This window comes from Tupaia chinensis, unplaced genomic scaffold (genome assembly GCF_000334495.1).
Source record: "Tupaia chinensis unplaced genomic scaffold, TupChi_1.0 Scaffold148894_1, whole genome shotgun sequence".
NCBI classification, from domain to species: Eukaryota; Metazoa; Chordata; class Mammalia; order Scandentia; family Tupaiidae; genus Tupaia; species Tupaia belangeri.
The window spans coordinates 86,074-112,690 of record NW_006208742.1 but is presented as its reverse complement, the minus strand read 5'-3'; the positions used below and the strand labels follow the sequence as shown (position 1 = coordinate 112,690).

The window sequence follows — 26,617 nt, the reverse complement described above, 5'->3', positions numbered from 1 at the left end:
ACCCGGTGTGAGTTTAAGCCACCGGGTACGGGACTTGAACCATGGTCGACTACGTGAGAGTCCAGTGACATAGCCATTACGCTAACTGCTAGTTCCCTGCTTTTAATATTTTCAAGGGAGGTTTTGACTTCATGTATTGTAGCCTTCTCCAACAGTTCCATTTGACTCTTTTTTATGGTTTATATTTCTTCTTTCAGCTCTCAAAAGAACCTCCTCACCTCGTAAAATTCGCCTTTTTTCTTTTGGTGTTCATTGTCTCTCTTCTCTGCCATCTCTGTTAGCTTTGTCACAATTAATACTCTAAATACTTTATCTGACATTTCCACAAGTTCCATTGCACTTTCGGTGGTTGAAGAGGAGTTATTCTTTTCCTTTCGGGGAGAGATATTTTCTTGGTTTCACAAAATTCTTCTGCCCCTGTGGTGATTTCTAGTCACCTGATAGGTTATTTGTTTCTTCCTAATTTCTAGAAGATCAGTCTTAGAAATCAGAGGTTCACAGGAGAATGTGATCTGTTAACTCTTTGGTGTTGTGTTTTTCTCCCTTTGAATCACAGATTTAGTAGGTGTTGAGGAAATTGAGGACTGAAATAGTATTCAGATTTTGGCAACATTTCACTTAGACCTGCCTAGACACTCAGTGTGTGGAGGTAGGGTAAATTTTTAGCAGAACATCTTCATTGCTCTTATCCCTGAAATCACTAGATCTTTTTGTTAATGGTGATAGATTTATCTTTCTGCCAATAGATACTCAGCTTTTCCAACACCATTTGCTAAAGAGGTTTCCCTTTTCCCACTGGATTGACTGGTACACTTTGTCAAAGATGAGTTAGCTGTATGTTTTGGGGTTTATTTCTGGAGTCTCTACTCTGTTCCATTGGTCTTCATGGCTATTTTTGTGCCAATACCATACTGTTTTGATTACCACAGGTTTTTAATGTATTTGGGGGTCAGAAAGTGAGATGCCACCTACTCTAGTCTTCTTGAGCAGATGGCATTAGCAAAATGGGTTCTTCTATGGTTCAAGACAAATTCTATGATTGTCTTTTCTAGTTCTGTGAAGAATGTCTCTTGTAATTTTATTAGGATTGCATTAAACATGTAGATTAATTTGGGTAGGATTGCCATTTTGGTTGTATTGATTCTGCCAATCCAGGAACATGGGATATCCTTCCACTTTTTAGTGCTTTTTTTCAATTTCCTTTTGAAGGTTTTCATAGTTTTCCTTGTAGAGGTCTTTGACATCCTTGGTTAGTTTTATTCCTAAGTATCTTATGCTTGTTGTGACTATGGTAAATGGAATTACTTTCTTGAGTTCTGTCTCTGTCTGCTTGTTGTTTGTTTATAAAGATGCTATGGATTTTTGTAAGTTAATTTTGTATTCTGCTAATTTACTTTATGCATGTATTACTTTAAGAAGTTTTTTCATAGATACTATTGAGTCTTTTATGTATACAATCATGTCATCTGCAAACAGAGATAATTTCAGCTCTTCTTTCCCTTATTGGAATACCTTTTATTTCCTTCTCTTGTCTGATCACATTGGCTAGAACTTTCAATACTATATTGAATAGGAGTGGAGCAATCTTTCACGAGGGTTCTGTCATACATTCAAGTTTGAGATCATTACTTTATGGCATTTTTAAGGGCAAAGTGTTTTGAGGGACGTAATATTTGGAAAATTATCATTAATCTTTTATCTCATATTCCACTTGTCTTCTATAAATTGAATTCTCTTTTAATTAAATGAGTATGAGTAAATATTTTTTCTCTCACATTATTTCCCCTTGTTATCACACTATTATTTTCTTAAAATTGTTTCTTTTCTTAAATGCACATCCTCATAGAAATAGAAATAATTTTTCTGATAGATGCTATCTATAAAATACAAGTCTCAGTGATATTAAAGAAGTTTCATGAAATACATAAAACACTATCAAGAAATACAGGAGAAAGAACCTTTGGAATTAAACTATAGCCACGATCTTAGGTCTAAGACCCTCTCCCTAAGTTTACTAGCATTAATAAAAATAAATAAATAAATAAGACTTGGAAAAGGCAACAGTTTACTTAAAATTGGTACACATGTTCCCTGTAATAATCTCTGTATTCGGAGCATAGTCCATCTCCATCTGCAGACCCCTGCCTAGTCAAGAAAACTGAGGCAATGCTGACCATCAGCCTCAGCCTCAGCCCAAGATCCCAATCTCAGAGTCAGCTCTCCTCTCCACCAGAAAGGTCAGGAAAGCTCTTAGCTCTCAAGCAGAGCCCACCTCCATCTTCAGCCCCCTGACCAATCAAGGAAACTGAGATGGGACTGACTGTCATTCCTAGCCCCAACCACAGCCCAAGTCCCAGCTTCCAGTATTACAGCCCCTCACTCCTCTCCACCAAAAACTTCAGGACAACTCTCAGGTCTCAATCAGAGCTCACCTCCATCTGCAGCCCCCTGCCCAGTCAGGAAAATGGAGACAGAGCTGACCATCAGCTCTAACCCCAGCTTCCAATGTCAGAGCCAATCCTCTCTGCCAGAAAGTTCAGGGTATCTCTCAGTTCTCAATCAGAGCCCACCTACATCTTTAGCACTCTGCCCAGTCAGGGAAACTGAGGCAAGACTGACCATAAGTCCAAGCCCCAGCCCCAGTTCCCAACCTCAGAGCTGCTCTTCCTCTCCACTAGAAAGGTAGGCTTTTATTATTATTATTTTTTCTTTTGCTAATTCTTTACTTCTCCTTCACCCATAGGCCAGGACAGCTCTCAGCTCTCAAGCAGAGTCTACCTCCATCAGTAGCCTCTGACGAAATCACACACTGCACAACTTTTTCCTTCTTTTCCTCTTTCATATGATTTTTCTTCCCTCTTACTTAGTCATCTCCTCATCCTCCACCACCCAGAGGGACGAGACAAGTCTATAATTATAGTTTTTATACATTTTAGCATCGTGAGGCTCTCAGGGATACTTGCTCTACATTGAGCCACCTGAAAAAAAGGAGAAACTGCTATTAAGAAACTTGAATAGAAAACTCCTCCCATGAGGACTATATTACTAACCACAGCAGAAGAAAGACTTAGTTCCCAGTTGTGGAAACATTCTCCAAAGAGTTATACAAAAGTGAATACATCACCAAGTAGCTAGAAGTCACAGAAGAGTCTCAAGTTTGGAAAAAAAAAAAAAAGTCTCCATCAAGAGAACACAGTAACTCTCCTCCATCTCTTGAAATAACAGAAGGTAATGAAATATCAGAGAAAGAATTCAGAGCTTTCATGGTGACAAAACTCTATGAGTTGGAAGAGAAAAGAGACAAAAAAAATCCAGGAGATGAGGAAGTCAATCCAGAATTTTAAAGAAGAAATGCACACCATAAGAAAGAAATAAATGGAACCATTTAAAAAGGGACCGGCAGTTAGTGTAATGGCTCTGTCGCTGGACTCCCATGTAGTCGACCGTGGTTTGCGTCCTGGACCCGGTTGCTTAAAACTCATGCTGGGCGCATGTGCGTGCCCAAGATCCCAATAGGAGAACAGAGGAGAAGTGATTGTGGCTGGGGCCATCCCCCCCGGGGGGTGATTTCTCGCTTTCTGTCTCTCTGGAGAGCACACACGCCATATAGCAAAAACCTGTCCAAAAAAAAAATATATATATATATAAAAGACAATTAGACCATGCTGAAAATTGAATCTTGAACATAGAAAACAAAACCTCTGACCTAGATAAAAAAAAAAAAGAAAAACACCAAAAAGGTAGATAAAATAACAAAAATATGAGGAGACTATCTCAGAAAGATTACATTAAACGTTTAAACATCTGAATAATTGGTATCCAGAAAGTGAATAAACATGGAAAATATATTCCATGAAATCCCGGACAAAACTTTAAACATCTAGAAAAGCACTCAGACATACACACCCAAGAAATAAAAAAGACCCAAACAGAAACAACTCAAGAATGTCCTCTCCACGGCACATCATAGCCAGACTTGCCAAAACCACAGATAAAGACAAGATACTAAAACTGGTAAGAGGGAAATGCCAAGTGCTTACAAAGACTGTCCCATCAGGCTAACACCAAACCTTTCAATGGAAAAAAAGCAAGCAAGAAAAGAACAGGAAGTCATACTAAAAGTGTTAAGAGGGAAATGATTTCAACCAAGATTATTATATCCAAAAAGATTATACTTCATATGGGAGAAAAGATAAAAATCTCCCCAAAGAAACAAAATCTGAAAGAATTTGCCAACACCAGACCAGCTCTTCAAGAAACTCCGAAGAGAATGCTGTACTAGGAAAACTAAAGAATGGACAGGCAAAATAAGAAAAGACAACCAAGACATTACCCATCTTAATGGAAGGGACAAGTTCAGAAATATCAATAATAACATTGAATCTTAATAGATTAAATTCTCCAGTAAAGAGAAACAAACTGGCTAAATGGGGAGAAAAAAACCAGAAATCCTCTATCTGTTGCCTACAAGAAATGAATTTGGATAAAGACATACAAAGACTAAAAGTAAAGAGCTGAAAAAAGATATTCCAAGCAAATGGGAACCAAAAAAGAGACAGAACCATGATACTAATTTCAGACAAAATAAGCTTCAAAACAAAAACTGTAAGAAGAGACAAAGAATGACATTATATCATAGTAAAAGGGCTAATTCATCAAAAAGATAAAATGCTGATAAATATCTATGTACCTAACACAGGAGCACCCAAATACATGAAGAAAAGACTGTTAGATCTAAAAGGAGAGAGAGACTAAAACACACTAATTGTATTAATTGTTGGGAATCTCAACACCACACCATCTCCTTTGGACAGATCATCTGGACAATAAAAGCAAAGAGATACAGGATCTAAATGACACCAGAAATCAAATGGACTTAAGGGTTGTCTATAGAACCTTTCATCCAAAAAACTATGAAATATACTTTTTTCTCACCCCCACATGGAACCTTTTTAAAGTCTGACCACATGAAAGAGCACAAATAATCCTTTATAGATTAAAAGACATAGAAAATATATCCAGCCAGCATCTTCTGTAAATGTGATGGAATTAAATTTGATATAAATTCCAGGAAAAACCCTTAAAAATACACAATACATGGAAATTAAATAACCTACTATTGTATGATTTCAAAACTACTGAAGAAATTAAGACTGAAATAAAAATATTCATGGTAGTCAATGGTGAGGAGTAAATGTTTCCATAATCTTTGGGACATGGCAAAAGCAGTCATAAGAGGGAAGTTCATAACAATTAAGTCTCAAAGAAAAAGATCAAAAGTTGGTTGATGGACCAACTAGCATCATGCCTCAGAGAAATGGAAAAACAACAGCAAAAAATCCAAAACACTCCAGGAAAAATTAAATAATAAATATTTGGGCAAAAATAAAAGAAACAGAAAATAAACACATTATACAGAAAACAAATGAAATTAAAAGCTGGTTCTTTGAAAGATAAACAAAATTGACACACCACTAGGTAGACTAATTAAGAAGAGAGAAAGGAATCAGATAAATCAAATTTTTATTAATGCAGGCAATATAACAGTAGACATAATAGAAATACAAAACATCATTACAAGATACTATCAATGACTATACACCAACAAACAAGAAATCCTGATTGAGATGGACAAATTCCTGGACATATATAATCTAAGGAGATTGAGTCAGAAGGACATAGAAAGCCTGAATAGGCCCATTACAAGCCATGAGATTGAATCAGTAATAATCTCCTAAAAAAGAAAAGCCTTGGTCCTGATGGCTTCACCTCTGAATTCTACAAAAGTTTTAAAGAAGAGTTAATCTTTATTGTACTTAAGCTATTCTAAAAATCCAAAAGGATGGAACACCCCCAAATTGATTCTATGAAGCCTACATCATCCTTATCCTCAAAACAGACGAGGACATGATAAGTAAGAAAAGAAATAGACCAATATCTCTGATGAACATAGACACAAAAATTCTCAACAAGATACTTGCAAATCATATCCAAAAACATATATAAAAATTATACATCATGACAAGGTAGGTTTTATTTCAAAGATGCAAGAATGTTTCAACACATGCAAAACCATAAATGTACTACAGTATATTAACAGAAACAAAGATAAAAACCATACAATCATAACAATTGATACAGAAAATGTGTTTGATAAAATACAACACCCCTTCATGATTAAGGCTCTCAGCAAAATTGGAATAGAAGGTTCATTCCCCATACAATAACAACTATCTATCAAAAACCTATAATTAGCATTATTCGGAATGGGGAAAAGCTGAGAGCTGTTCCAGTAAAAACTGGTACAAGACAAGGATGCCCACTTTCACCTTTGCCACTCCTTTTCAGTATAGTACTGGAAGTCCTCACCAATGCAATCAGAAAAGAGAATAAAGTAAAAGGCATTCATATAGGAAAAGAAGAGGTGAAATTGTCTCTATTTGCAGATGATATGATTTTATACATGGAATTCCTAATGTTATCTACAAATAATTTCTGAAAGTAATAAATGCAGTAAAGTTACAGGATACAAAATCAACATACAGAAATCTATAGCATTTCTATATATGAACAGCAGGTAGACTGAGATATAACTGAAGAAAGTAATTCCATTTACCAAAACCACAAACAGTATAAGATACCTAGGAATAAGTCTAACCAAAGAAGTTAAACACATCCACAAAGAAAGCTGAGAAGCTAAAAATAGAAATTGAAAATGATAAGATAAAAGTAGAAGTACATCCCATGTTCCTGGATTGGAAGAATCAATATAATCAAAATGGCAATTCTGCCCATATTAATCTATGTATTTAATACAGTCCCAAATTACCAGAGACATTTTTCACAGATCTAGAAAATATAATCATAGAATTTGGCTGGAATCTAAAAGACCTTGTATTGCAAAAAAACCTGTGTTAAAAAGAGTGGAGTAGGAGACAATTCACTTCATGACCCCCAAATATTCTATAAAGCTGCGATGATCAAAAGAGTATGGTATTGGCACAAAAACAGACATGTGGACTAATGGAACAGAATGGAGACCCCAGAAATAAACCCCAAAACATACAGCCAAGTGATTTTTAGGTACCAGTCAATCCAGTGAGAAAAAGTAACCTCTTCAGCAAATGGTGCTGGAAAAAACTGGGTATCCACCAGCAGAAAGATGAATCTGAACCCCTACATCTCACCACTGACAAAAATCAACTAAAAGTGCAATTGCAGAAGGTGAAGAGATTAGTAAGGGCATCGATAATCTATCCCATGAAATCCTGGAAGAAAACCTTCCAAACCTAGAGAGGCATTCAAAGATTCAGAACCAAGAAATACAAAGGACCCTAAATAAAATCAACCCAGGAATATCTTGTCCAAGACTCATTATAGTCAGACTGACCAAAGCCACAGACAAAGACAGGATACTAAGATTGGCAAGAGAGAAATGTTGAGTTATGTACAAAGGATATTCTATCAGGCTAACAGCAGACCTCTCATTGGAAACAATGTGAGTAAAGAAAGAATGGGAAAATACAATCAAAGTTTTGAGCGATAAAGAATTTCAACCAAGAATTCTATATCTGGCAAGATTATCCTTCATACGGGAAGAGAAAACAAGAACATTCTCAGATAAACAAAACTTGAAAGAATTTACCAACACCAGACCAGTTCTCCAAGGAGTTCTAGAGAGAAACTAAAGCTATAGCTATATCAGGAAAACTAAAGTCAGAGACACAGAAATAAAAGTTCAAAACCAACTAAGAAAATGGCCAGCTTAATGGCAGAAACAAGTCCGGAGTTGAACATTATCTTTCAGAATTTAAATGGAAAGATTGAACCACAGCAGAAGATAGATTAAATACATGAGACTGTACTGATGAAATAGAATTTTATGACTTTTGACTTAAACATTACTGATCTTCTATGCCTTTTTTTCCAGTTAAGGATATTTGTCTTCTCTTGAGCTGTCAACAGGTCCATTTACCTGCTATTTGTACAGAATCTTAACCTGTTTCCTGACTTTAAGTCTTAATTAAAGTTCTCTTAACATTTACTTATTTTGATTCATTAAAGCTAAAACTACCTTTCTTGAAATTTAAAAATATATTTAAAAAATCTATTTAATATTCACCCCCCCAAATTTTTTGCGCAAAAAAAAAAGTGTGGCACCTATTCTCTATGGAATATCTGTTGAATATATTTTGTAGTTTAATCAACTATATTAGGGAGAAATGTGCACCTGTTGAACTATCCATTTTGTAAGACAAATAATAATTTAATTGAATGTATGGAAGAAAATTAAATAAAAAAAATTTAAAAACAACAACAACAAAAAAACTTTTGACAGAAAGTGTGTGAATGTAAAGATTTACTGCTGAATGACACAAACCAGGCTATAAAGAAGAGACATTGTATGTCTCCACTTAATATATACTGACTGTCCACACTCTATGCCCAAAACTGAAAGGACTAGAGGATATAAAAGCATATAAAATAGTTATAGACACCAGATACAGTGTGTAAAGAGAGTGAGAGAAGGAGAGTCTGAGGAAAGACATTACAGAGAAAAATAAAGAGGAAAGACATTTATGAGACACAGGAAAGAGTAATTATCTGCTGATGATAGCATGTATAATATCCCCAACTGGAATGATGACAAATGTATTCATGTTGAAACATTCACTTTACAAGCCAGAGTGATATATGGAATTGAATATATAAAAGAAATTAAAATAAAATACAATATATATTTAAAGTGATAGTGGGGATGTGGTGAAAGGGGAACACTCCTACATTGTTGAAGGGAATGTAAATTAGTTCAACCACTCTGGAAAACAATATGGAGGTTCCTCAAAGTTCTTCAACAGAACTACTATATGATCCAACAATTCCATTCACCCAAAAGTGTTAAAGAGAAAATTAATAGAAATAGTGAAGTAATAATTATCAGAAGCAGACTATGGGCAGGCTTGGAAAACGTTGCTTTAAAAAAATAGAAGGGAACAACAGATGGTATAGTGATTATGTCGCTGGACTCCCACATGAATGACTGCACATACTATGTAGGAAAAATCTCTCTAAAAATAAATAAATACATACAAAATTTTAGTTAGACAACAGGAATGAATTCAATTAGGGGAATCTATTGTATTGTACAACATGTATATGCAGTTAATAACATTATATTGTATGCTTGAACAATACTGAGAGCAAAGATATTACATGTTATAACTCTTTTTTTTTTTTGAGAGGTTTTTGCCATAGGGCACTTGCATTCAACAGACAGACAGAGACAGAGAGACCGAAAGCAAGAAATCAACCCCCGGGGGGTGACCATGCCGCAATCCCTTCTCCTCCATTCTCCTCTCGTGATCTTGGGCACACATGCACACATACCCGGCATGAGTTTTAAGCCCCCAGGTCCGGGACACAAACCACAGTCGACTACATGGGAGTCCAGCGACATAGCCATTATGCTAATTGCTGGTCCCGACATGTTATAATTCTTAAAACAAAGTTGTGAGATAATGTGTATGTCAAATGGCTTGATTTGGTCATTCCTCAAATTTTACATCTATCTAAACGTCTCCTATATCATAAACATACAAAATTTTGACTTAGTTAAGAGAAGGGAAGGGAACAGGCCTTCTCGAAGAGACACCTTTCTCCATGACTCCTGCAATCTAGCCCTTGTGGGGCAAACTGAGAAATGAAGACTTCCCACTGATCATTCAGACTTCCCACTGATAATTCAGCCTCCAGCATACAAAACTTGCATGGAGAGGCAGAAGGGAAGGGAACAGGCCTTCTCAAAGAGACACACCTTTCTCCATGGCTCCTGTGATCTAGCCATTTTGGGGCAAACCAAGAAATGAAGACTTCTCACTGATAATTTGACCTCCAGCATACAAAACTCATGTGATAGGAAGACCCCCTTCAGGTCTCCTGTCTCTGTATCTGTCTTTGTCTCTTTTTACCTCTGTCTCTGTCTCTGTCTTCTCTCTTTTTTAAATTTGTACTTTTTAGAATTTTTTAAGGTGAGGAATTTTTTCTGGGCCTTCTGGCCCCTCCTATCCCTTTATCTTGTTAATAATTCTCTCTTCCTCTCCCAACCCAGGAGAGGCAAAAGGGAAGGGAACAGGCCTTCTCGAAGATGCACCTTTCCCCATGACTCCTGTGATCTAGCCATTTTGCATGGTGTGCAAGAGTGCCACGTGGTTTTCTAATTTTTGGGTTTTACTGAAATTTTTTGATGATTAATTTTTTGTTTTATTTAAACATTTTGCTCTTAGTTTTTTCTTCTCTTTTTCTCTGTTTTTATTTTTTCTGTTGTTGCTGTTGTTTCTCTCTCTCTCTGTTTCCTTTTCCGCATGCTCCTCTTCCCTAAGATTGGACTTCCAAGTTTGGGAAGAAACCGACCATACACCAGATGACTAGAAATCACTGCAGGACCACAAGAAATATGGGAAAGCAGGAAAATACCTCACCTCCAGGGGAAAAAGATAACTCCTCATCCACACACAATTCAACGGATATCATGGATATGTCTGATAAAGAATTCAGAACATTCATAATGGCAAAGCTAACAGAAATGGAAGAGAAGAGAGACAATGAACTGCTGAAGAGGAAGGAGAAAGGAGTTAAAGAGTTCCAGGAAGTGAGGAAATTCATGCAAGATCTAAAAGAGGAATTTCACACTTAAGAAAAGAATCAGATGGAACTGTTAAAGATGAAGGCTATAATACAGGAAGTCAAAATCTCCCTTGAAACCATTAAAAGCAGACTAGATCATACAGAGAATAGAATCTCAGATGTAGAAGAGAAAATTGCTGGCCTAGAAAATTCACCATGAAGACTGAGAAAATGGCCCAAAAATTTGAGAATAATATATGAGAAATACTAGATACCATCAAATGTGCAAACATCTGGATAATAGGCATCCCAGAAGGTGAAGAATCTCATAAGAGCATTGATAATCTTTTCCATAAAATCCTGCAAGAAAACTTTCCAAACCTAGAGAGGCACTCAAAGATTTTGTCCCAAGAAATACAGAGGACCCCAAATAGAATCAACCCAAGAAGATCTTCTCCAAGACACATTATAGCCAGATTGACCAAAATCACAGACAAAGATAAGATACTAAGATTGGCAAGAGAAAAATGGCAAGTTACCTACAAAGGGTATCCCATCAGACTGACAGCAGACCTCTCATCGGAAACAATGCAAGCAAGGAAAGAATGGGAAAATATAATCAAAGTGTTAAGGGAAAAGCAATTTCAACCAAGAATACTGTACCCAGCAAGATTGTCATTCATTTGGGGAGAAAAGACACGAACATTCCCAGATAAACAAAACCTAAAACAATTTACCAGTACCAGACCAGATCTCCAAGAAGTTCTTAAGTGAGTGCTATGTCAGTAAAATTAAATGCAGACACACAGAAATAAGAGTTCAAAAACGAAGAAAATGGGCAACTTAATTGTAGGGACAAAGTCTGGAGTTGATTACTATATCCCAGAGTTCAATCTGGAAGATCGAACCTCAACAGAATAAAGATTAAGTACATGAGACGGAACTGATGAAACAGCATTCTGTGACTTGACTAAAATATTGCTGCTTTTCTTCTAAGCTTTGCTGTCTGGTTTTAAGGATTTTTATCCTGTCTTGAGCTGTCAATAGATTCATGTACCTACTATTTGAACAGGATACTAACCTATGTCTAGGCTTTAAGTTTCAAGGAAATATCCTTACCAGTTCAAAACTGCTTTTCTTTAAATCACCACCTGAACTTGCTATTGAAAGTAGTTAGATTACTTATGACATGGTGTGACCAACAAAATGTTGGGGGGAAAGGAATGGAAGGCAACTGTAGACAGCAGAGATAGTGTAATAAGAGATTGGGAAAGGGCAGAGGGTCAATCATGGGGTAAAAAACATATATCTATATATGTATATATATAGATCTATATATATATACATATATATCTATATATGAAAGTAGAAATGGAATATTATTGATGATAACATGCATGATTAAGCCACTATGCAGTTTATCCTATATGGAAAACAACATTTAGTATGTTGTGATGATGCTCAGGGAATGAGCATAAATTAATTAAAAAAAAGTTTCAAGAAAAAAAAAACGCAGTTAAACTGTTATTGAAATAAAAAAATGCATATTTGATGACCGCAGTAAGCTATATAGCCCCAGCTAAATACTACTTTATAATATGTTCATTCTATTCACTGAGGTTTATGCCTAAAGTCAGACTTGGGTTCATGTATATGTATATAGCAGCTGTGCTTGCGCTTACAAATATTTAGACAAATTTAGCTCATTAGCAAATCAATTAAATGGGGGGAAAGGCATAGAAAACAACCATGGATACCAGAGACAATGTGAGAGGAATGTTGGACAGGGCAGAGGGTGAGGGATAGAGAATCAAGGATGGCAAAAAAAAAAAAAAGGCAAAATATACAAGACATAAGAAATGGAAAATTATTCGTTGATAACATGTATGTCGATGTGCTTGATTGAGCCAATATACAGTGTATTTTGGATGGAAAATTCATTTTGTATGCTGTAATGATGTATAGTGAATTAATGTAAAAATAATTTTAAAGGAAAAAAATACTTAGTTAAAACATTAGAAAAATAAATACATAAATAATGAACAAATAAAATTTTATCAAGAATGCTTTTCATAAAGGCTGATAGAAGAAACAAATACATGACAAGAGAAAAATGTCAGGTTGAGAACAGAGTCTGTGTTAATCAAACATGAGTATATATAATAATGAAGATTTGGTATCTGAATCATCAATGGTCAGTAAAAAAAAGACATCAGACTGAGGAGTCATTGCAACATCATTCACAATTGCAAAGACATGGAATCAATCCAAATGTCCAAAAACAGATAAATGTATTGAAAAAGTATGGCACATATACACTATGAAAAATACTCCTCAGCCATAAAAACCAGTGACACCCTGGAATTTGATAGAAAGTGAACAAATATGGAAGATTTAAAGCTAAGTTGGGATTGGCAGGTAGCATAATGACTAAGTCGCTGGACTCCCATGTAGTTGACCATGGCTCAAGTCCGGGCCTGGTGACCTCACACTCATGCTGGTCACATGTACGTACATGCCTGAAATCCTGAGAGGAGAATGGAGAAGAAGGGACTACAGAATCACCACCCTTGGAGGGGTGATTTCTCACTTTCTGTCTCTCCAGCAAGTATATGTACCCAACAGTAAAAATCTTTCTCTCTAAAAAAATAAAATAAAATAAAAAGATTTAATAAGTAAAATCAGTTAAACTATGAAAGAGAGGCATTGTACATCACCACTTATACTAAATATCTGCACTCTGTGGCTGAAACGGAAAGACTGGAAGGCATTAAATCATGAACAGAAACTGTCAACACCAGAGAGAGTTTGAGAGCAGGATGTGAGATTGGGGGTGGGGGTGGTATTAAGGGATAAATAAATAAGTAAATTTGTGGAGGGTTGGAAGTGGTTATTGAATTATCAAATCTTCTCTACTCCTTTATAACCATTAAGGCTCATTTCTCCCAGGATTGTGTTGCCGGCTTGAGAGTGATATTGGACATGGTAATGAAGTGCTTTTGTGCATTTCTGAGGAAGCCGTCAACAACTGATATCAGCCTTTTCCCTTCTTACTACCAAAACACCTTATGGCATAGGTGTTTTGTTCATTTTAATACCACACTTTTGCTTTGGCAAAATCCCTAAAAGCAGTCTTTTGACAACCATACTTGGCCTCTCTTGACACAAAATTGCAGAGCTCATTGTTGTAGGATGGGATGGTCCCCAAAGCCTGGCTTGCCATGATGAAATCACAGAGTCTGAGGAAGAAAAAGATTCCATAATATATTTCTGCCAAGTTGTTTTTCACCAGAATAATGGGTGACAGGTGCACAGCCCCAAGATAAGGTGATCCTCAGAACTTCTGGATGAGACTGAATTGACACAGTAAAAAGACAGGGAAGCGAGTTCATGAGAGCACAGTGACAGCAAGAGATGTCTCAGCACAGTGACTCTTTTAGAAATGCCTTTTTAATGCTCCTAGCTGTGCCCTCATCTGCCATTCCAGTCTGGGACATACTTTGTACAGGTTGAAAGCAGATAGTGAAGGTAGGCATCCTCTGTCACTTCCACAAAAGTTGATTCTTCCTGCAAAACGCTGAAACTGTAGCTATGATCAAGCTCCAACTTCTCAGCTCAACACACACATAAGGCTTTGCCTTTGTGTTGGACAAGTCCTAGCATGTTAGTCTCTTTTATTTGTCTCTTGCTACTTCTACAGGCATTACAGACTGCATGTGAAACAACATTGAAGGGCTGTATTGAGTACTTAAAGCCAAGTGTCTACAGAGATGGGGACTTAGTACTGGGTGGGTTTTTTCCACTTTATTCCTTAATACAGGAAGATATTATAATTCGCCTACCTTTTCTAACAAGACCAACTCAAGCATTGGCATATTCTGTGTAAGTTTTCCATTATACATATATGTAAATGTGTTTATAACTGTGTATGACTGTGTTCTCTGTATGTGATTACCCCAATTGAAAATAATTAAAGTACACAGAATTGGAAGAAATAAGGAATAGTTAATTTGGGATGTTCTGCCTTGCTATCCTTTTACTACATTTCTCTCTTTCTTTTTTCCTTCTCTTTTTCTTCCTTTCTTTTTTATAAATTGCCAGATGGCATGTGTACTTAGTAGAGAGAGGGAAAGTGAGAAATCACCTCCATGGATGATGATCATTCCTCAATTCCTTCTCCATTTCTGCCTTCTTTGGAGATTTTGGGCACATACATACATGTGTCTGGCAGGTTTTTCTAAGCCACTGGGTCCAGGACTGAAAACTACATGAACAGCCATGTGGTTTCCAGCTGCCTTACCACCCATGCCATAGGATATTTCTCTCTCATTACTTTTATTTTTTTTCAATTTCCCCTCATTTCTTTTTTTTTCCTTTTTTTTTTTTTTTTTTTGAGATTTTTTCACTATAGGGCACGTGCGCTTGACAGAAAGAGACATAGAGACAGAAAGCGAGAAATCACCCCCCAGAGGGGATGGCCACGCCGCAATCCCTTCTCCTCCATTCTCCTCTTGGGATCTTGGGCACGCACCCACATGCGCCCGGCGTGAGTTTTAAGCCACCGGGTCCGAGACGTGAACCGCAGTCGACTACGTGGGAGTCCAGCGACATAGCCATCACGCTAACTGCTGGTTCCCTCCCCTCATTCCTTTTAAGACAGAGAAATCAACAATTTCTTTTGTTGACACCATCAACACTATCCCCATATTCATGCATTGGGAAGCTTAGAATGAAAGACAATTTTGGGACCTTAGCCCTCCTACAGCCAAGATCCATATAGTGAGACCCACATGCATTGTGGAGACACTGACCCCTAATGTGAAGTCAGTGTTAGCATCAAGGGGCAAACTCTGAGTGCTCAGTGTTAACATGGACATTATAGAAATGTGCCTCGTGGAGCCAGACAGTAGCATAGTGGTTAATTTGCTGTACTCTTATGTGATTGTCTGTGGTTCAAGTGTTGGACCCAGTGGCTTGAAACTCATGCTAGGCATGTGTGTGTGTGTGTATGTGTCTGTGTGTGGGGAGCTGGGGTATGTACTCAAAATCCTTAGAGGAGAATGAAGGCGATGGAAATGCAGCATGACCATCCCCTTTTGAGGGTGATTTCTCATTTTATGTCTCTGTCTCTGTCTCGCCAATGAGCACATGCGTCCTATAGAAGAAAATCTCTCTCCAAAGAAATGTGCTTTGTAAAGAAGACATGAGTATCTTCTCCACCTTATACAAACTATGTCTAACAAAAATTCAGTCATTTAATTTTGTCAGATATCAGGCATTTGGATTTGTGATCCTAAGAGTCAAAATGAGCCATTAGGTAATTTTTTAGAGTGGAATAATGTCATTCTTTTTTATTTTGATTTACTGTGTTTTCAGTAAACAATACAAAAATTGCATTCATTCTGGGCTTTATGTAATTCTGTGGCATGTGTATGCTATAACTGAGTTACTATAGTTATGTTTAATACGAGGTTTACCAGCAGACAGCCTGTATTCTGTGCATCCTTTGTTGGTTGCAATGGTGGAATATGCTTGTCAATAATTCATTCCATCAGCATGCATGTGGTCTCAGAAGAGGATAAAGCAGTATGCAATTTTCTTCCATGGTTATCTATTTATAGCAATTTAGTTTGGGATTATTTGAAACTTCTCATTACTGTAGTTACACTACCACTGGAGAGAAGTGATAGTAGAATTCCTTAAATTTGAGTAGAATTTAAGACTTGCCTCTGTTGGAGGATTTCTACTTGCCCAATATCTGTTCCTTCTAGTTGTTTGGTTTTTAATTTTTAAATATTGAATAAAGATTGTTGTAATCAATTATAAATAACTAGGAGGTCTGAATTACATGAATATTTTTCAAAGAAAAAGTATTTTGAAAATATTTTTTTCACGAGAGTTGATATTTTTAAAAAGTATGGGGAAAATCAACCAAATAATATATTTTAGAGGATAATTTTGTCAAATCATTGAAAAACTGGCAACTTTGATGCTTTTTGAATGTTTATACCATATGGAAATAAAAGAATGCTTGCACTATGGTTTCTGGATCGTGGTTGATTACATGTGACTTCTGCGACATAGCCATTATGCTCATTGCTGGTTCGGATGGTACGAATTGTTGAAGTCAGTTCAGTGGGTTGAAACGACGGAGCTGCAGGAAAAATGCAGCACACCTTCCCTCTCCCTCCTTTAAATGCCAAGCTATGATGCAAAGCCAGCACCAGTAGGATGGAGTGACAGAGCTGTAGAGAAACTGTGGCTTACCTCCCCATACCAGTGACTTTTGGAATATCTGGGGTCTCTTGAGATTTTATATTTTAATGGCCTGTGCAAGGTACATCTTCTTTTAATAACTTCCTCCATCTTAGCCTTAGGTATACCTAGTCCTGAGATTTGGGATTAACCAAGCACCTCAAGTACACCCATTTTCTGATGTAAAGATGAGGCCCTCTTCCAAGAACACTCCAGAGAAGTAGACCATGTCTTTCCCCCTGACACTACAGAAACAACTCTACGAAATTAGGGAGAAACATATAGTCCATCAGATGACCAGAAACCAGTACAGTAGCACAGGAAATATGAGAAACCAAGACAATACCTTTCTCTCAAGGGAAAAGAACACCATCTCATCATCTACAGACAGCACAATAGAACTTGTGACAATGCCAGATAAACAATTCAGAATATTCATAGGGGCAAAACTAATTGAGATGCAAGAGGAAAGTGACAATGAACTCAAGGAAATGAGGATATAACCTTCATGATTTGAAAGAAGAAATGGACAGCATAAAAAAGAATCAAATGGAACTTATAAAAATGAATCTTACCTATACAATGGTGGGAAGGTAATCAATACAGCCACCATGGAGAGTACTATGGAGGTTGGTTTCTCAAAGGCCTAGAAACAGAACTACCATGTAATCCAGCAATTTCATTCCTAGGTATCTACCCAAAGATAGGAAAATATTCAGTTGGAGAAACACGTGCACATCCACGTTTATTGCATCATTATTCACAATTGCTAAAATATTCAATCAATCAAAATATTCATGAACAGATGAAAAAAAAAGAGTGTGGCACATATACAATATAGAATACTACACAGCCATAAAAACAAACAAACAAACAAAACAATGAGACTCTGGTATTTGAAGACAGTGGAAAAATATGGAAGATTTACTGCTAAGTAAAGCAGGCCAGACTATGAAAGAGATACATTGCATGTCCCCACTTGATATATACTGAATGTCTGCACTCTATGGCAGAAACTGAATGATTTGAGATCATTGGTGATAGTGGAGACAGTGTGGAAGAGTGCGTGAAAAGGGGGAGGATGAGAGTGAGGGAATCAAGGGGAAGAAGAAAGAAGCAAAACATTTAAGGGACCCAAAATGGAAGCAAATCTGTTGATTATAATGTATAAAGTAGTTTCTTTGACTGGACAAATATGCAGTGTTCACGATGGGAACATTTATTTGGTATCAAATATGCAGTGTTCACGATGGGAACATTTTGTTTTGCTGCAATGGTACACAGTTCTTGAATGTAAAAAATAAGTAAATAATAAGGAAAAATATTGAAGTCTAAAATATTGTCATATACATTATTATTAACAGATAACTTTTCATTTTTGCATCTGATGAATTTTCTTCCTAATCTCTTTCCTGATCCCCTTGCACATATTACCCATTCCTTCCTATACTGTCTCTAGTATCCACAGTTTCTCTCCCTGCTGTTATACTGTCCAATCTTTCAGTATTGCAATAGAGTGCAAATGTTTTGTATATATTAAGTTGAGACATTTAATGTCTGTATTTCATAGTCTGGCTTGCTTCACTTAACATTAACTTTTTCATATTTGCCCAATTTCTATCAAATGCCACAGTCTCATTGCTTTTTATGGCTGTGTAGTACTCCATAGTTTATATGTTACACATTTTCAATTCATTCATTTATTATTGGACATTTGGATAGATTCCATTCTTAGCAATTGTGAATAAAGTTGCAGTAAACATGAATGTGCAAGTGTTGTTCTGGCTGAGTGTTTCTCCATCTTTTGGCCCAAGAGTGAAATTGCTGGGTTGCATGGTAGTTATATTTGTAGGTTTTTGGGAAATTCACATATTTCCACCTTCTTCATACATAAAGTACCCTCTCTTAATATCAAGTTTGTTCAGGTGACAGCATCATCATTCTGCTAAAAGGAGATCTCATTACACTCACAATGCCCTGAAGATCTTTTGACTGTTTGAAAACAATTTGCTTAAACAGAGGACAAAATCAATTTCATTATTTTCCAGAGCCCTGCAAAACTTTTTCAAACATCTTCAAATACCAATACACAGGACCAGCAGATGGCCTAATGGCAATGTCACTGGACTCCCTTATAGTAAACCATGGTTTAAGTCCTGGACCCAGCAGCTTAAAACTCATGCCAGGCATGAGTGTGTCCATACCCAAAACCCCAAGAGGAAAATGGAGGAGAAGTGATTGTGACATGGCCATCTCCCTTGGGCAGTGATTTCTCACTTTCTGTCTCTCTACCACTCTCTATCTCTCTGGCAAGTACACATGCCCTATATCAAAAAATCTCTCTAAAAAATAAACAAATAAGTAAACCAGTGCAGGAGAAACTCTGAATAGCAGCTTAAATATAACCCTTTGTGTCTCTTGCCTTGACTGAAGAGTTTACCCTGAATAATGACTCTACTGTATTTCCCAGTAATCTCCTCTCTGTTTAGGTGGCGTTGGCAGAACTATCAATATGTCTTGGCCTTTCTCTTTGCCATTGAGGAGATAAACAAGAGCCTCCATTTGCTCCACAACCTTTCCCTGGGTTATGATCTCTACAATGCACTTCTCAGTGACCAAAGGACCTTTGAGAGTGCTCTGTATTTGCTTTCTGGAGGGAATGAAACCCTGACTAACAACAACTGTCAGATTCAGAAACAACCTATAGCTGTCATTGCAGGAGACCTGCCAATATTTTCAGTCCAAATTGGAACCCTTTTGGAGCACTACAAAATTCCACAAGTAAGTGTGTTGTTAATTGTGTAGAATGATATTTGGATCCCTCCTAATGCATTGATCTTACACCTGGAAACACAATGTAAAAGCTGGGTTAACATGACCCTTCAGAGTGACAAAGAGATCACAGGGAATTCCATAGAGCATGAAATTATTCACAAAGCAAGTATGAAGAAGAAAAAAATAAGAGCAGTGCAATATGTGAGGCTCCACCCAGATTTCTATCATGATCTGTGCACCCAACCCCCACTGCTGGGTATATTGGCTTCTGATAACTCAAAGATGTGTGGCTGACACATTGCAGAGAATGGACTTGCTGTATAGCAGGCTGCCTGTAGCTGGAAGAACCATGGATCATCACCTTCCACGCATGCCTTTGAATTCAAACACTAGCTGGAAGAACCATGGATCATCACCTTCCATGCATGCCTTTTAATTCTAACATGGAAAGAACTTTGGATCATCCAAGACCAGTGACAACAGTGAAGATTATTGGTGGGCATCAGGGAGGTAGAGCAGCAGGGAGATTGGCAGTCACCCACTCCTGTATGCTTTGAACATTCAGAATTAACTCAAAGAATTTAGGAAGGAATACATAAATTGCCAGATGATTAGAAACTATTGCAGAGGTACAAGAAAAATGAGCAACCAACAAAATATCTTTCCCCTAAGGGAAAAAATCAATTCCTCATCATTCACAGACAACACAATGGAACTCGTGGAAATGTTAGATAAACAATTCTGAATATTTATAGTGACTAAACTAAACGAGATGCAAGAGAAAAGAGACAATGAGATCCAGTAGATGAGGAAGTCCTTTCACAATTTGGAAGAAGAAATAGACACCAAATTTTTTTTTTAAAGAATAAAAATGAATTGTAAGATACTGAATTGAAGATAGTGACACAGGAAATTAAGATCTCCCTTGAAAGTATTAAAAGCAGATTAGATGATACAGAAGATCTAATCCTGAGTGTGGAAGACAAAACCTCTAACCTAGAAAAAATTGTCAAGAACACTGAGAAAGTAACCAAGAAAAATGAAGACAATATGTAAGAAATATTAAATGTTATAAACTGCCCAAACATTGAGATAATTGGTATCCCAGAAGGTGAAGAAAATAATAAGGGCCTTGATAATCTATTCCATGAAGTCCTGGAAGAAGACATTCCAATTCTAGAGAGGCATTTAAATATCCAGATCCAAGAAATTCAAAGGACCCCCACTTAAAACAACCCAAGATCTTCTCCAAAATGCAGTATAACCAGATTGACCAAAACAATAGACAAAGAAAAGATACTAAAATTGGCAAGAGAGAAATGTCAAGTTACTTACAAATGTTATCTCATCAAGTTAACATCAGAACCATCATCAGAAACAATGCATGCAAGAAAAGAATGGGGAACTATAGTCAAGGTGTAAATGAAAAACTATTTCAACCAAGATTACTATACTTGGCAAGATTATATGGGAAAAAAAGATAAACATATTCTCAGATAAACAAAAATGAAAAGAATTTACCAACTCAAGATCAACACTTGAAGAAGTTCTGAAGAGAGTGCTATACCAGTAAAACTTACATCAGACAAACAGATATAAGGGAAAATAGAAAACAACGAAGAAAATGACTCACTTATTGATAGGAGCATGTCCAGAAATGTCAGTAATAACATTGAACGTTAATGGATTAAACACTCTAATCAAGAGACACACAGTGGCTGAATGGAAAACAAAACAAAACAAAACAAAAACAAAGCAAAAAACAAATAAACAAACAAACAAAAAAACCAAAAATCCTCTATCTGTTACCTATAAGAAATATACCTTATGGATAAAGACATACATAGAGTAAAAGTGAAGGTCTGGAAAAAATTATTTCACACAAATGGAAATCAAGAAAGGGCCACAGTCATGATACTGATTTCAGACAAAACAGGCTTTAAGACAAAAACTGCAAGAGACAAAGAAGACATTATTTAATAGTAACTGGGCTAATTCATGAAGAAGACATAATGCTTAGATATATCTATGCACCCAACTCAGGAGCACCTAAATACATAAAGGAAAGACTGCTAGAGCTAGAATGAGAGCTAGGTTACAACACTATAATTGTTGTGTATCTCAAGACCCTATTATCTCCTTTAGACAGATCTTCTAGACAAAATACTAAGGAAAGAGATACAAGATGTAAATTATACTATAAATCAAATGGACTTGACAGACACCTATAGAACTTTCCAGCCTAGGGACCAGCAGTTAGCGTAATGGCTATGTTGCTGGACTCCCACATAGTCGACCGTGGTTCGAGCCCTGGACCCAGTGGCTTAAACTCACGCCGGGCGCATGTGCATGTGTGCCCAAGATCCTGAGAGGAGAATGAAGGAGAAGGGATTGCGGCATGGCTATCCCCCCTGGGGGGTGATTTCTTGCTTTCTGTCTCTCTGTCTCTCTCTGTCTGTCTGGTGAGCGCACATGCCCTATAGCAAAAAAACAAACAAACAAACAAACAAAAAACCTCTCCAAAAAAACCAAAAAAACTTTCCAGCCTAAGATCAAAAATATATATTTTTCTTACCCTAGCAAGGAACCTTTTCAAAAATAGACCATATGATAGTATACAAATCAAGTCTTTACAGATTCAAATGCATAGAAAATATATGTAGCATTTCTCTGACCTTGATGGTATTAAACTGGATATTAATTTCAAGAAAAATCTTCAAAAAGACACAAGCACATGGAAACCAAACAACCTACTTCTGAATGACTTCTCAACTGCTGAAGTAATAAAGTCTAAAATAAAAAAAAAAAATTAAGGAAACAAATGATAATGAGTACACAAGTTTCCATAACCTATGGGGCACTGAAAAAGCAATCATAAGAGGTAAATTCATAGCAATTAGTGTGTATAAGAAAAGTATGGAAAGGTGGCAAATAGACAACCTAACATCATGCATCAGGGAATTGGAAAAACAACAACAACAACAACAAATGCAAAAAAAGCTAGGAAAAAAGAAATAAAGATTTGAATATAAGTTAATAAAATAGAAAACAAATGAACAATACAGAAAATAAATGAAAACAATAGCTGATTCTTCAACAACATTAATGAGATAAATCAAATACATAATGAAACAGACAGTATTACAACAGACTCCATAGAAATAAAAAACATCATTGCAGGATACTATGAGCAACTATATGCCAACAAACAAGAGAACATAGAGGAGAGGGACAAATTTCTGTATGCATATAATCTACCAAGATTGAATCAGCAGGACATAGAAAGCCTAAATAGACCCATAACAAACTGTGAGATTAAATCAGTAATAAATAATCTCCCAACAAAGGGAAGCTCAGGTCCTGATGGCTTCATCTCTGAATTCTACAAAATTAAAAAAAAAAAATTAACCCCCATTCTATTCAAATTATTTCTAAAGATCCAAAAGTAAGGATATCACACAAATTTATTTTATGAAGCCTCTATCACCCTCATTCCAAAAACAGATAAAGATATGACAAAAAAGGAAAACTATAGACCAATATTTTTGATGAACATAGATGCAAAAATTCTCAACAAAGTACTTGTAAATTGTATCTAACAACATATAAAAAGACTATACATCATGATCAGGAAGGTTTTATTCCAGGGATGCAAGGCTAGTTCAACATCAGACTAAGAAGTTTCTGCATGGCCAAAGACACAGTAATTAGTGTGAATCGACAGCCCTCAGAATGGGAAAATATTTTTGTAAATTATGCATCAGATAAGAGACTGATAACCAGAATACACAAGGAACTAAAACAGCTGTTTGGAAAAAAGATGATCAACCCTATTAAAAGATGGGAGAAGGAGATGAAAAAAACACTCCCTAAAGATGACATACGAATGGCCAAAAGGCATATGAAAAAATGTTCAACCTCCCTCATCGTAAGGGAAATGCAGATAAAAACAACAATGAGGTACCACCTAACCCCAGTCACAATGTCTAATATTAAAAAAAAAAAAAAAAGATAGGTGTTGGTGGGGGCGTGGTGAAAGAGGAACTCTTTTACACTGCTGGTGGGAATGTAGATTGGTCCAACCACTCTGAAGAATAATTTGGAGATTCCTCAAAAATCTACAGATAGATCTGCCACATGATCCAGGGATCCCACTCCTTGGTATCTACCCAAAGGACAGAAGAATTCTTCATTGGAAAAATGCTTGCACATCGATGTTTATTGAGGCACTATTCACAATTGCTAAGTCATGGAACCAACCCAAATGCCCCCATACGGAGGAATGGATTGAAAAACTGTGGCACATATACTCTATGGAATACTACTCAGCCATAAAAAACAACAGAACCCTGACTTTTGACAGAAAGTCGAAGAATGTTGGGACCAGCAGATTGTATGGTGGTTAAGGTGCTGGACACTCCCACATGGCTGACCATGGTTCAAGTCCTGGACGTGGTGACTTGCTTTCTCATTTTCTCTTTCTCTATCTCTCCCTGTCTCTCTCTGGTCATATTAAAATAAAATGAATGAATAAATACATAAATAAAATAATCATGTGAAAAAAATATTATCAACTTGTAAACATTAAAAGAAAAAAAAGAAAGAAAGTGGAAGAATATGGAATACGTACTGCTGAGTGAGGCAAGCCAGGCTATGAAGGAGAGACATTGTATGTCCCCACTTAACATATACCATATGTCTGCATTCTATGACTGAAACTGATTGACTAATGGTTGAACAAACACAAGAGATGGGTGTGAATGTCAGATGAGGTGTATGTGGAGGAGTGGGGCCTAACGAAAAACATTTGGAGAAAGGATACAGAGGTAGAGCATTGACGGGGTGGGAGAGGTGTGGCATGATCTGTTAAAGATATTTTGATCAATGGGTCTGGGGAGAAATGTGCACATATTGAAATGGTCTCATAGTAAGCCAAACAATATGATTGAAAGTATATACAAAAAAACAAATAATAAATAATGTGAAAAAAACATACACAAGACCATAAACATTAATACACCATATTAACAGAAAGAATATACGGCCATTTCAACCTATGCAGAAAAATAATTTGACAACATACAACATCCCTTCATGAGTAAGATGCTTAGAAAGATTGGCATAGAAGGGTCGATTCTCAACATAATAAAAGTGATATAAGAAAAACCTATAACTAACATACTGAATTGGAAAAAAATCTGAAAACTTTTCAACTAAAAAGTGGTAGAAGACAGTTTACCCACTTTCTCCACTCCTTTTTAATAATAGTGTTGGAAGTCCTAGCCAACCAAATGCAATCAGAAAAAGAATAATATAAAAGTCATTCAAATAGGAAAAGGAAAGTTGAAAATATCTTAGCAGATGACATGATGATATACGTAGAAGACACAAAGGTTTTCATGAAAAAAAAATTGTCAAAGTAAATGAATACAGTAAAGTGTCAGGGCACAAAATCAACATCAAAAATCAATACCATTTCTATATACAACAACAAGTTGACCAAGGTAGAACTGAAGAAAGGAATTCCTTTTACCATAGTCACAACCACCTTAGCCACAAGATGCATAAGATAGCTAGGAATAAACCTAACTAAGAAAGTTCAAAGAACTTACAAAGAAAACTATAAAAATCTTAAATAAGATATTGAAAATATTACAAAAAGTCGAAGCACAGTTCATGTTCCTGAATTGGCAGAATTAATATAATCAAAATAGAAATCCTACCCAAAGTATTTTACATTTTAATACAATTCCAATCAAAGTACCAGAGATTTTTTTTACATATCTAGAAAATACAATCATATAATTTGCCTGGAATCATAAAAAAAAACTCATATTGCCAAAGCAATCCTGCACAAGAAGAGGTCAGTGGGTGGCATCTTACTCCCTGACACCAAAATACACCGTAAAACTGTGATAATCAAAACAGCATGGTATTGCAGCAAAAACAGGTGGAGCAATGGGATAGAATGGAGACCCCAGAAATAAACCCCAAAACATACAGCCACCTGATTTATGACAATGTATACCAATCAATCTAGTGGGAAAAGGAGAGTCTCTTTATCAAATGGTGCTGGGAAAACTGGGTATCCAACTGCAGAAAGATGAAACTGAGTCCCTATTGTTCACTATTAAAAAATTCAACCCAAAATGAATCAAAGATCTGAACCTAAGATATCAAACTATAAAATTTCTGGCAGAAACTCTGGGAGACAGAGTTTCTTTAAGACTTCTTAAATAAGGTTCTCAAGGCACAGGCAATAATCCCTAAAATAGGCAAGTGGGATCACCTCAGATTAAGATGTTTCTACATAGCAAAAGACACAGTAAATAGAGTGCATTGACAACACTCAAAATGATAGAATGTTTTTGTAAATTGCTTTAGATAAGAGACTGATAGCCAGAATACACAGGGAACTCAAGTGGCTTACTCCCCAAAAAATGATTAACCCAATTAAATGATGGAAAAAATGAGCTAAACAAAATTTCTCTAAAGAAGACATACGAACAGCCAAAAAGCATATGAGAAAATGTTAAACATCTCTCATCATAAGGGAGATGCAGATTAAAACCACATTGAAATACTACCTAACCCCTGTCAGAGTGAAAAAGTTTAAAAATATGTGGGATTGTGGTGAAAGGGAAACTCTCCTACACTGTTGGTGGGAATGTAAATTGGTCCAGCCACTGTAGAAAACAATATAGAGGTTCCTCAAAGATCTACAAATAGAACTACCCTATGATTCAGCAATCCCACTCCTGGGTATCTACCCAAAGGACAGGAGAATTCTCAGTCAGAAAAGTGTTTGTACATCAAAGTCTATTATGGCATTATTCACAATTGCTAAGATATGGAGACAGCCCAAATGACTTTTTATTGCATTGAAGAATGCTCCTTCTATGCTGATTTTGCTGAGCATCTTAATCATGAAGGGATGTTGTATTTTATCAAATGCATTTCTGAA

At 36.4% G+C, this 26,617-nt stretch overlaps 1 protein-coding gene across 1 annotated transcript in view; it reads left to right on the top strand.

Annotated features, from left to right (window-relative positions):
• Positions 1-26,617, top strand: part of LOC102480870 (vomeronasal type-2 receptor 26-like) — a gene marked incomplete at its 3' end in the record, with an annotated part of 121,820 nt that overhangs the window by 12,312 nt on the left and 82,891 nt on the right. Inside the window, exons 4-5 of the mRNA XM_006170758.1 lie at positions 14,324-14,505; positions 19,368-19,659. Of these exons, the coding sequence (XP_006170820.1) occupies positions 14,324-14,505; positions 19,368-19,659 (474 nt within the window). The remainder of the gene's footprint in view (positions 1-14,323; positions 14,506-19,367; positions 19,660-26,617) is intronic.